This window comes from Nycticebus coucang, chromosome X, assembly GCF_027406575.1.
Source record: "Nycticebus coucang isolate mNycCou1 chromosome X, mNycCou1.pri, whole genome shotgun sequence".
Taxonomy (NCBI): Eukaryota; Metazoa; Chordata; class Mammalia; order Primates; family Lorisidae; genus Nycticebus; species Nycticebus coucang.
The window spans coordinates 185,401,863-185,414,019 of NC_069804.1; the positions used below are offsets into that span (position 1 = coordinate 185,401,863).

General features: G+C 50.6%; 1 protein-coding gene across 5 annotated transcripts in view; it reads left to right on the top strand.

Moving 5' to 3' along the window:
• The window catches only part of IKBKG (inhibitor of nuclear factor kappa B kinase regulatory subunit gamma), a 36,896-nt gene extending 25,293 nt beyond the window's left edge, over nucleotides 1-11,603 (top strand). For 3 of the 5 annotated variants that reach the window (XM_053580651.1, XM_053580653.1, XM_053580650.1), the window contains exons 4-10: nucleotides 1,218-1,336; nucleotides 2,944-3,096; nucleotides 3,687-3,783; nucleotides 5,280-5,423; nucleotides 5,678-5,820; nucleotides 6,033-6,094; nucleotides 6,366-11,602. In XM_053580651.1, coding sequence (XP_053436626.1) covers nucleotides 1,218-1,336; nucleotides 2,944-3,096; nucleotides 3,687-3,783; nucleotides 5,280-5,423; nucleotides 5,678-5,820; nucleotides 6,033-6,094; nucleotides 6,366-6,508 — 861 coding nt within the window. In that variant the 3' untranslated portion in view covers nucleotides 6,509-11,602. Of the gene's footprint in view, nucleotides 1-1,217; nucleotides 1,337-2,943; nucleotides 3,097-3,686; nucleotides 3,784-5,279; nucleotides 5,424-5,677; nucleotides 5,821-6,032; nucleotides 6,095-6,365 lie in introns of all 5 variants that reach the window. The other 2 variants (XM_053580654.1, XM_053580652.1) reach the window with 1 other exon arrangement.
• The last annotated feature ends 554 nt before the right edge of the window (nucleotides 11,604-12,157 follow it).

Genomic DNA, 12,157 nt, shown 5'->3' on the forward strand with positions numbered 1-12,157 from the left:
GATACATAGACACCTCAAAGGTACAGGGGAGGCATTCACAGCTGGGACCCCTTTTTATTTTTTATTTTTTTGAGATAGAGTCTCACTTGTTCACCCTTGGTAGAGTGCCGTGGTGTCTTAGCTCACAGCAACTTCAAACTCTTGGGTTCAAGTGATCCTCTTACCTCCGCCTCCCGAGTAGCTGTGACTACAGGCACCCACCACAACTCCTGGCTGTTTTTTAGAGATGGGGTCTTGCTGTGGTTCAGGCTGGTCTTGAACCTGTGAGCTCAGGCAATCCACCCACCTCGGCCTACCAAGTGTTGGGATTAAAGGTGTGAGCCACCGTGCCCGGCCTGGGAGCCCTTTTTAGTAAATGTTATAAGAGGTGGAGCTTAGGGTCCAATGTCAGGTGTTGGCTGGAAAAAGCAGTAAATTCTTTTTATTGCCTCTCATGTTTCCAGACAGGAACTCAAAAGGGGGGTTGAGGCATTCCAGGGATATGGCCTTAGGCTTCTAGAAGCCTTGTTAAAATTCAGTCAAGTGTTTCAGTGCAGGGGTTTGGATGTCGTGTTCATGCTGAGTGTTTTTGCAGTTCTCAGTGTTTAACAATATCCAGTACCCACTGCTGCTTTAAAAACTCTGACCTGCTAATGGCCCCGGGCCTGTGGACTTGAGCATATGTGGTCTTTGCTGTGCCTGTGTCTTGTCTCCTTCTGTACTCAGTCTCAAGAGACTGAGAGAGAGCCCCTGTTGGGGTGATACGACCAAGCCAACAGGGGCAGCCCTCATAGCCTGGTTGCTGGGGCATTGGCCAAGCTGTTGGCAGCCTCGGGAGACTCAGGGTGTGTGTGTGCTCCTGCGGCCTATTGTAGTCTCTTGTTGCTCCATCTTTAGGGATGAGGGGGGCCTGGTGGTGTGGGCTGTCAGGACTCAACCTTGTCTTACTGCTTCAGCTGCTTGCAGGGGTTGGGTAGCTTTTGGAGGTGAGGTAGAGAGATTGGGGGAGGGGACTTTGCATCCTAGCCAGTAGCAGAAGTTCAAGGTGGGGCCTTAGTGAGGGTCAGGTGGCCACTGGGTTCACAAGGCCCTAGGGTGCCTGGCTTTGGGGGTGCCAAGGGCAGGTGAGAAGCCCTCAGGGTGTACATACCTCAGGCTGCCCCGGGCTTGCTTGGGGGTGTCAGGAATGGGCGTGCTGGAGAAAGCAATGTTGACAGGAGTGGCTTTATCTTCTACAGCAGATGGCCGAGGACAAGGCCTCTGTGAAAGCTCAGGTGACATCCTTGCTGGGGGAACTCCAGGAGAGCCAGAGTCGCCTGGAAGCTGCTACTAAGGAGCTGCAGGCTTTGGAGGGCAGGTGAGTGGTGAGGAAAAGCCTGCCCCAGAGGCTACTTCCAGGGATTGAAGAATCAGGTGAGTTTAAGGGCCTCCAGGGAAATCCTCTGTGGATGCTGCACAAACACCCTACAGATGTTGGAGTGATTTTGGGAGGTATCTCAGCTGGGCATTCAGGACCTGGGTCTCAACCCGCACTTCTGGGCTCTGACTCTTCATTGGAGTTTGGATTATTCTTTAGGAGGCATTGCAGGAGCCCCAGAACCACACCCACAGTGTGTGGTTGTCTGGAAGGACTTTTAGGACCTGGTACACAGTCACCCCACAGTTGAGGCTAATCACAGGGAAAGAGCACGTGGCATTGTCTGCCAAGGCTGGGGCTGTGGGTGGAATTTGGTGTTTCTGCCTAGGGATCCTCACTAGAGATTGGGTTCCCTGGATTTTCATCAGGGTCCGGTCATGTTGGCACCCTCTCTGAGGCATGTACCAAAATTCCTAGCTCCCAGCAGAAATGTAGGTGCTTGGCATAAACCACATTGTACAAATAGTCTAGGTGCTGGATGCACCCTTCTTAGTAGGGAAAGTGTCACAGCAGTGGAGGGTACTTGGATCAGACAAGGGCCAACATTGTGAATCAGCAGCCTCAGGCCTGCTAGTCACTCTTTTGCAAAGGCATGTTGTTTCTTTTCTTTTTTTTTTTTTTTTTTGAGACAGTCTCAAGCTGTCGCCCTGGGTAGAGTGCCATGGTGTTGTTATAGCTCACAGCAACCTCCAACTCCTGAGCTAAAGTGATTCTCTTGCCTCAGTTTTTTCTGTTTTAGTAGAGATGTGGTCTTCCTCTTGCTCAGGCTGGTCTTGAACTTGGGAGCTCAAGCAGTCCACTCTCCTCGACCTTACAGAGTGCTAGGATTACAGGTGCGAGCCACTGTGCCCAGCCTGGGTTGTTGGTTTTATAAGTGGGATCATTGAGTCCAAGGACTAGAAGGTTTCTGTGGTTCCCATACTGCCTAGCTGCTGGCCTCCAGATAGTTGGGTCAGCCAACAGAGGCGGCCCTAGCTATTCTAGCATGGTGTCCTTGAAGTCAGGGTGCCCTTGAGGTGATAGAAGGGAGGGGAGCTTGACTTGGGCCTTGATGGGCAGAGAATGTCTGGGTGGGTGGAGTTGGGGGGGCAGCATGAGTGAAGGCATGGAGGGGAGAAGGTGGCCAGCCAGACTAAGTTGGGGTGACTGGAGAAGGGCCTGTCTGCCTGTGGCTGGAGGCCTCTCTGGGTCCACACAGAAGCACCCACTATCGCCCCCACAGTGGGGGCTGTGGAAGGCTTTGGGGCAGTGGGATAACGCTAGAGCTGGTAGAGATTAAGAGAACTCTGGGGTGCTGGCTACAAGTGCCATCTTCACTTGGGTGCCAACTAGGCTCTTGCATTGAAGCAAACACATCTCAAGTGGAGCTCCTTACCTGTTGTCCCCACCTGGCCCCCTGCAGTTGTCCCTGTCTCTGGTGACAGTGCCTCCACCCTGATACCTGGAGTCAGTTTGCTGTCAACAGGATTTTCAGAACCCCCACTGCTTGCAGCCCCCCTCCTTCCCCTGCCTTCGGCCCTCAGCCTGTTCTCATGTCCACCTGCCAGGGCCCGGGCGGCAAGCGAGCAGGCCAGGCAGCTGGAGAGTGAGCGTGAGGCACTGCAGCAGCAGCACAGCGTGCAAGTGGACCAGCTGCGCATGCAGAGCCAGAGTGTGGAGGCTGCCCTGCGCATGGAGCGCCAGGCTGCCTCGGAGGAGAAGTGAGTCTGCTGCTGAGGGTCACGGGGTGGCGGGGTAGGGTGGATACCAGGTCACGTGTAGCTTTTTTCTGCCTTTGGGCAGTCCTTTTAGGGACTGGCTGTGGGTGAGGGCCAGTTCTGTCCATTAGCCTTGCTAATGATAGAGTCAACCTTTATCACACCCAAGCAATTCATCTTTGATACAGTAATGTTGTCTGTTATCCAGTTCACATTTGTCAGTGTGTGTCCCACACATGTCCTTCCAAGCCCTTCTACCAGCGTCTGATCCAGGATCTCAAGTTCCTTTCCTTGGCATACCTTTTGAACCTCCCTTACTCTAAAACAATCCCCCTGCCTTTCTATTTCATGAAGTTGACATTTTTGAAGCATGCAGGATGGTTCTATTTTATTGTAAACATTTAGCAATGTTATTTTTAAGAAAATGATAGTAACTATTTAGCAACCAATGCAATGGCAGCAGTACTTGCAGTCAGCAAAGTCTCAAGAGTTGGTGGCCTGAGGAGTCTACATGTGGCTGTGGGAGGAAGAGAGTAGACTTGGGACTGGCCCTAGAGAATGTGCTTTCTCCAGTGAAAGGTCCTTTTTCTCAGGCGGAAGCTGGCCCAGTTGCAGGTGGCCTATCACCAGCTCTTCCAAGAGTATGACAACCATATCAAGAGCAGTATGGTGAGCAGCGAGCGAAAGCGAGTGAGTATGGCTGCCTTGGAACTGTCTAGGGCTGGTCTTGTCTCTTCCTCTTCTTGCACCCCCGGTGATGGAGAAGACTACAAGTTCCAAGACTTGACAGAATTGGCTTTGGGAGGGATACTTGACTTGTCCTAGACCTTTATCATGCCTATAACTGTGATAGTTCAGGGGAGCCCATGTGGAGACAGGGACCCTTAGGATGCTCTCAGACACATCAGCAGGCTGTTCATAAGGTGGGCTGGGCCAGGGCCTTGGGATCCTCTTTCTGTAGGGCTGGGGATGTGCTTGTCTCCACTGATATCAGCCATCACCATCTTGGCTTCTGGCTTAGTTTTCTCTGAGCCGAGGTAAGACCTAGTGACATTTCTATCCCAGAGTCAAAGGGCACTGGAGCCCTTCTCTAGTTTATCCTCATCAGACCTAAACTGGGTGTGATTTCTAGTGATCACATTTTTAAAAAGGACATTGTGGACCATGAATGTACCTAGAGATTTGTAAGGACAAGCCTGAAACCAGGTAACATGAGGAAGAGTTGCTTATAAAACTGTATAAAACTGACCATGTACTCTGTGAATGGAAGTGTTGGGTGTGTGTCTGTGTGGCGGGGGGAGGTGTCTGTGTGAGATGAGCAGACCTGTGACCACATGGCAGGGTGGAAGGAACACTGCGTCTCCACTTAGCTGTGCACATGCTGGGTAGGGGAGGGTTAGTACATGGAACTGGCTAACTGTGGGCAGCCACAGGAGTGAGTGTGGCCCCTGTCCCTTAATCTGGGGTTCTGTGGAGGGAATGTTTCCCTGGGTAGGAGATTGTGCTAGATGACCTCAGAAGTTCCCTTCAGTTCTTCTCTTTCTTTCTTTCTTTTTTTTTTTTTTTTTACTGAGTCTCACTTTGAGGTTGCTGTGGTGTTACAGCTCACAGCAACTTCAAACTCTTGGGTTTAAGTGATTCTCTTGCCTCAGCTTCCCAAGTAGCTGGGACTATAGGTGCCTGCCACAATGCCCGGCTATTTTTAGAGATGAAGTCTTGCTCTGGCTCAGGCTGGTCTCAAACTGTGAGCTCAGGGCAACCCACCTGCCTCAGCCTCCCAGAGTGCTAGGATTACAGGCGTGAGCCACTGCACCTGGCCCTCTTCAGTTCTAAGATTCTTCTGTGTCCTGAGAAAAACATTAGTATTTCTTCTGCCTTCTGGACCATCACAGGATGCAGCCTTTTCCCTGCACACGCTGGGACCCTGTGATGGGCTCTCAAACCATGGAGCTGGGGTGGCACCTGTGGCTCAAAAGAGTAGGGCGCTGGCCCCATATACTGTAGGTGGCGGGTTCAAACCCGGCCCTGGCCAAACCGTGGAGGTGGCTGTGCTCTAGCTCACCTCAACAAGGGCTACTGTTTTGTCTTCAGTTCTTCACACCTGGAGCAGCAGCCTGCCCGAGAGGCACCTTGGCCCCTCCCTTGGGCTGACAAAGCTCTGTCAGCTCCCTCTTGCCTGTCTTTAGGGAATGCAGCTGGACGATCTCAAGCAGCAGCTCCAGCAGGCTGAGGAGGCCCTGGTGGCCAAACAGGAAGTGATTGACAAGCTGAAGGAAGAGGCTGAGCAGCACAAGATTGTGATGGAGACTGTTCCAGTCCTGAAGGCCCAGGTGAGAGGCTGCCTCTGTGGCCCACTCTGGCACTGGGAGCTGGTATATCTCTTCTCTTTTGGCATCAGTTTTTATTGGCCTTTTATAAACTTTTTGAGCCCCTTGACCTCTCAATGCCCTTGGGGTCACTTGTTGACATGTCTGTTTCTTCCATGCTGCTCTGGGCTCCACTTTGTTCACCCAGTGCCCAGCAGAGAGTGTCCCTCATGGGCGGTCAGTGGATGCCGGGCGTATACATCTCTTGTGTTTGCCAGGCGGATATCTACAAGGCAGACTTCCAGGCTGAGAGGCAGGCCCGGGAGAAGCTGGCTGAGAAGAAGGAGCTTCTGCAGGAACAGCTGGAGCAGCTGCAGCGGGAGTACAGCAAGCTGAAGGCCAACTGTCAGGAGTCGGCCAGGTGGGCCTCTGCAGCGGGCCTTACAGGGATTGGGCACGACACTGGGGGTTCACCGCTGGTCACCACAGGAGACTGATGGCTCCTGGCTTTGCAGGTTAGGGCTGGCCACCCTTCATCTCCTCTAGCCCTGTCCTAACAGCTTTTTTCACAGTAGTGCAGCTAGGAGCTTTACCAAAATGCACATATTGATTGGACGGTTTCTGTTTTCAAAGGATCGAGGACATGAGGAAGCGACACATAGAGGCCTCCCAGGCTCCGTTACCACCTGCACAGGGTGAGCAAGTGGGTGCAGGGGAGGCAGTTGGGAGGTCTCCCTAGAGCCTTGAGGGCAAGGGCTGGTATTGGTCATCCCCCCACCCCTACCCCTGTCAGTGCCCCCTGCCCTAAGGCAGTAGTGGCAGCTACTGGCCTCACATGGGTCGTGACCCTGTAGTTGAATAGAACACTCTGTTAAGTTTCACCCCTCTCCATCCTCTTCCCTCTGATTTGTGCTGGGGATATGCATGAAGCCCGTTCAGCTGGTGCTTTCTGTTCTCTTTTCCCAGCCCACCCCTCTTTTCACATGGCCCTGCCCATCCAGAGGAGAAGCCCCCCCGAGGAGCCACCTGACTTCTGCTGTCCCAAGTGCCAGTATCAGGCTCCTGATATGGATACCCTGCAGATACATGTTATGGAGTGCATTGAGTAGGGCCAGTGAACACAAGGCCATCTGCAGATGACACACCCAATACCATGCAGTCTCTGCTTTCCTCTTCCACCTGGGATTAAGGACTAGGTGACAGAGCAGACTGCTGCTCCATGCCCCGGGAGCTGGCTGTAGGGCCTTGTGCTTTGACCCTACTGGCCTGAGGAGCCACTTCTCTTAGGTCAGGCCTGGTGCTGTGCTCTTCCTATTCCATTCTGTTCGCTTAAACCATGTGCCTCTGGGGCTGGTCCCTTCCTCTTCTTCCAGTCCACAGCTAGGATGTCAAGAATGGAGGCTGGGGGCTCTCAGGGAGAGCTGTGCCCCCAAGCAGAGATGGGCAGCAGCTTTTCCTCCAACCAGCTGTGACTCACCCTCCCCTGTGCTCCAGGCCTGCCGCACCCTTGCTGTGCACACCACTGCGCTCCTTTTGGGCTGCATGCTGTTCTGTTTCGTGGTCAGATCATGGCATATTTAACTGGTCCACTTGACGGACATTTGGATTATTTTCCAGTCTTTTGCTATCATAAATAATGGTGCAGTGAAAATCCTGTGCATCACTTGTGTGTGTTTTGGGGATAGATTTTAACAAGGGGGACTGTTGAACATGTATGATGCTGGGGGTGAGTGACACTTAGAGCTTGCTTTCCTGCCCCTGTCCCCCTGGTTCCCATAGCCTTGCCGAGGAGGGGGTGGGCAGACCTTTGGATGCTTGCCATCTACTGGGCTTGCAGTTCTACTATTAGAAGTAAGCGTGTGGCTCAAGGAGTAGGGTGCCGGCCCTATATACTGGAGGTGGTGGGTTCAAACCCGGCCCCGGCCAAAAACTATGAAAAAAAAAAAAAGAAGTAAGCATAAACATCTTTTCAGAGGTTGAGGGCCCTTTTCAGTTCTGCTGTGAGAGGGCTGTCCGTATCTTTTACCCATTGTTCTGCTGTTATCTGCACTTCCTTAGTTTTTAGTGGTTCTTTGTTAATTAGCAGGATTAGCTTTGAGTGTCATAGACTTTTCCCACTTTGACTTTGCTGTTATTATTTCTTGGCCTTGAGTTTTTATCTTTATGTAGTCATATTTATTCATTTTTTTCCCTGGGAGCCACTTGGCAGTGAATGGCGCTCTTCAACTATTTTGCAAGGTTCTGGCCATTTCCCACGATGTCAAAGCCATTGGGCATTAACCCTATAATTGCAGCAAAGGACAGGACATAGGACTTTGACAGAGAGCGCAGTGCACACAGGACTCTTTGCCTGGCTCATCCTTCCTGCCATCCTCCAAGCTTCCCTGGTTGGAATGGGATGTTGTGAATCCAGCGCTGGGCATTGACACAGGGCTTCCTGCTATGTGAGCGTGAGAGGGCTAACTAGAATTAAGATGTAGGATCTTCTACAACTAAGCCTGGCTATGGGGTTTCTCAGCATCTGCAGGGGTGGGGAGTGACTTTCCCATTTCCTAAAGCTGGGCGTCTGTCACACTGGACTTTTGGAAATTGTTAAGGGAACAGGCCGGCTCTGCTTATGGGTGCTGCATTTAAATCTAAATCCTGTAAGTTTTCTACAAGAGCACTTTGAATGCTTTTGGAGGGAGGGTGTATGGCTGAACAAAACACCACAAACTTGATGGCTTAAAACAACAGAAACTTATTCTACAGTTTTGGAAACCAGTAGTTGTCATGATGCTGTCAGCAAGGCTAGTTTCTTCTGGAGGGTCTAAGAATCAGATCCAGGCCTAGCTGCTGTCATCTTGTGGTTGCTTGTAATCCTATAGACCCGGCAGTCTAGTTTCTGCTTCTGTGATCACATGACCTCTTTCACTTCATCTGTCCAAGTCTTCTCTCTGTCTCTGCTAAGGATACCCACCATTGGATTGGGGTCCACTTGGTCATCTAGGGTGAGCTCCCCATCTTAAGATCTTTGCTTTCATTATAGCTGTAAACATCCTTTTCCCTGATAAGGCCTCATTCACAAGTTCTGGGAGTTAGCAAAACACAGTGCTGGTCAGAGAAGGGCTCCTAGATGCCTCTGTTCACCCTCTTTTTTTTTGAGACATAATCTCACTATGTTGCCCTCAGTAGAGTGCTGTGGTGTCACAACTCACAGCAGCCTCCGACTCTTGGGCTTAAGTGATTCTCTTGCTTCAGCCTCCCAAGTGCTGGGACTATAGGCACCTGCCACAATGCCCGGCTATTTTTTTTTGTTGTTGCAGTTGTCATTGCTGTTTAACTGGCTGGGGCTGGGTTTGAACCTGCCGCCCTAGGTGCATGTGGCCGGTGCCTTAACCACTGCTACGGGCACTGCCTCTGTTCACTCTCTTGAGAAGTGGGAAGCCCAGCCCTGCACTATTGATGGCCATTACTCAGGGTGCAGGTGAGCTGGCAGGGCCTCCCTAGCCCTCCCATCCATGTCTTTTGGCCCCAGCAGCAATGTCCACCTGAAGACAAGATATCCCCATGCCTTTGGAAGCCTGCCCTAACAAACTCTACAGACCAGCAGCCACCACTCCCTGGGGACTGAGCTCCTCTAGCAGAGCTGCAGGTCTTGGACACCCCTGCCCTCAGCCCCATTTGCACTCATCTGTGAACTCTGGGTTGAGTGGTGATCCCGAAAAGACAGGTTTCCCTCAATGATCCCCTTACCCTCTTTCAGGCCTCCCTCTACTGTCTGCTGCCCCTCCTTGGGGAGTTGGTGCTTTATTTTTTTCTTTTTTTCTAGGGGGAGGGAAGGGAAGAAGGAGGGGAATCAAAGACTCTGTCCTAGAGAGGGAAGGAGGTGAGGTGAAATTTGAGACCAGCAGAAGCAGGGGAGGTAGAGGCTGTACCTTCATTAAGGTGGGGTTGTTTGTGGTCAAGCCCTAAGCATCCTGCTTGAGAATTGGTCAGAGGGGAAAACAGTCAAGGGGAGCAAAGGAAGGAGCCAGGAGGGGCCAGAGGAAGAACAAGAGATAGAATCTTAGGGGGCCAGGGAAATGAAAGGATCCAGGGACTAGAGGTGCTTCCTGGGGGATGGTGGGGGGTGTGGGTGTGTTTCCCCAGTGTTTCCCATGGAGTCAGTAGCAGCATCTGGGAGCTGGAAAAACACTTGTGCTTGGGCCCCCTGGATCAGCTGAGGCTCACTCCCCTTCCCAGAGGCCAGGTGCCCTTGGTGCCTGTCCACCTGCCCGTCCCTGTAGCACTGTGTAAGGTTGACTATAGATTACACACCAAGGATGTGAAACCATAATTTGTGCAACAGTGGGGCATTCTGCTTTCTTCCTTTCTGACTTGACTTAGATTGGGTTTCTGAACAACTGGCTGGATTACTCTCAGGAGGGAGTCAGCCTGCCTGCTTTATTAGCTGTAGCCCTTGTGTCCACACAGCTAGAAGCACATCCCACCTAGAACCTGTGTCATTCCTGTTGTTCGTCCACATCCCCCTCTTGCTGGTCAATGCATAGGAGAAAAGTAGGCAAGCAATAAACACAATAAGAAAGCATTTCACCCTCACTAGTAACTAAAGCACAAACTTTGTAAGCAAAATATGATGTCAAAATAGCAACAAATGAAACCCAATGTATGGTGCCCTGCTGGCAAGGGGCAGGGCGCAGGCCTTCTGATGTTGCCCCCTGCTGAGGCACTATTTGGTGGGATGGAACAAGCACTTAGGAAGTATCCTCAGCCCTCTTAACCCTAAGAGTTAGTCAGGTACTCACACTGACTCTGACACTGGACAGACAGGTGCTCACTGCACCATCATTTGTAGCCACCAAAGGCTGTCGTGAAATAAGAGGTTGTGTATCTGATAACATGGCCCTTCACAGCCACCATTTTGAGCATCTTTTTTTTTTTTTTTTTTGAGACAGAATCACTCTGTGTAGAGTGCTATGGTGTCATAGCTCACAGCAACCTCAAACTTTTGGGCTCAAGCAATCTTCCTGCCTCAGCCTCCTGAGTAGCTGGGACTACAGGCGCCCGCTATAACACCCAGCTGATATTTTTAGTAGAGATGGAGTCTCATTCTTTTTTTTTTTTGTAGAGACAGAGTCTCACTTTATGGCCCTCGGTAGAGTGCCGTGGCCTCACACAGCTCACAGCAACCTCCAACTCCTGGGCTTAAGTGACTCTCCTGCCTCAGCCTCCCGAGTAGCTGGGACTACAGGCGCCCGCCATAACGCCCGGCTAGTTCTTGGCTGCAGTTCGGCCAGGGCCGGGCTTGAACCCGTCACCCTCGGTATATGGGGCCGGCGCCCCACTGACTGAGCCACAGGCGCCACCCTGGAGTCTCATTCTTGATCAGGCTGGTCTCAAACTCCTGAGCTCAAGTGATCCACCTGCCTTGGCCTCCCAGAGTTTACAGGCCTGAGCCAACCTCACCTGTCATTTTGAACATCTTGTCATATGAAACGTGCTCTGTAGTATGTTGGCATGAACAGGCCAGGAGACAAACTTATGTATAAAGTGTGATCCCAGTAAAGAAATAAAAGCTTCTAGCATGGATGGATGTGTGTGGTCAGGTTACTGGTAATTAAAAGTTTTCCTTACATATTTATGTATTTTCTGAGTGTCTATAATTTGCATACATTACTTTTATACATAGAAAATGTCTCTTCAAAGCTATTCTTGTGTTAACACAGCTCTCAGAGGTTTTGTCCCCATTAGTGGCTGAGAAGAGTTCCCTGTTGATACATTTGTTCATGGAAGAATGGCACAAAGGGCTTGACTTAAGGTTTTTGTGTGCCTGGAGTTGCCTGGAGCTGCCATAACAAAATACTACGAACTGGGGGGCTTAAAACAACAGAAATTGATTATCTTCTGGTTCTGAAGTCCAGAAGTTCAAGATCAAGGTGCCGTCATGGTGAATTCCTTGGTGCCTCATGGCTGCATCTCTTCAGTCTCTGCTGCTATTGTCATGTGGCCTTCTCCCTGTGTACTCTGTGTCTCTTCTCTTCGTACAAGCACACCAGTGTCAGAGATAAACAAAGGCAGGCATTTATTAAAGCTGTAAAAACAGATGATTTTAGTAACTACTGGCAGTGGGGGAGAGTAGAGCTTCATCCTGACGTATGCAGAGGGGACTGGGCATGAAACAGGGAGGTGAGGAGGTGGTGGGGACTAGTGGAGGCTCAGGTGAAAAATGACAGAGAGGGGGTTAGTGTTCATACAGGGAAGCCAGCTGTTTATGAAAGTTAGCTTTCTGCCCTCCATGGCAACTGACAGATGGGGGCCTACCCTTCTCTGTGGCTCCTGGGTCCTTGACAGGCACTGTTGGGTTGTAGGTGATACACAGACACCTCAACATAATGAATGTAAATGCACTAAATGTCACTGAATCTTATACTTTTTTATGCTCTATGATCCTCAGTTTGTTCATATGCAAAGTGAGGAGCAAGTATTTACAAAATATTGCAATTTAATAAGCTAGAGGGAGTGCCTGCCACTCAGTGACATATTTTTACATTTTTTGAATTTTAGAATGTTAAGGGGTACACACATTTTGTTTGCATACTTTGTACAGATTGAGTCAAAGTTATATAAGTGTGCCCTTCTCCCAGATAGTGTGCACTATACCCAATAGTTGTGAATTTACCCCTCCCCTCCTTTTCCCCCAGCTTGATTTTTACTGAGATTTACTTATATACATACACTTATGAATTATATACTTTAAATGGTTGATTTTATGCTTT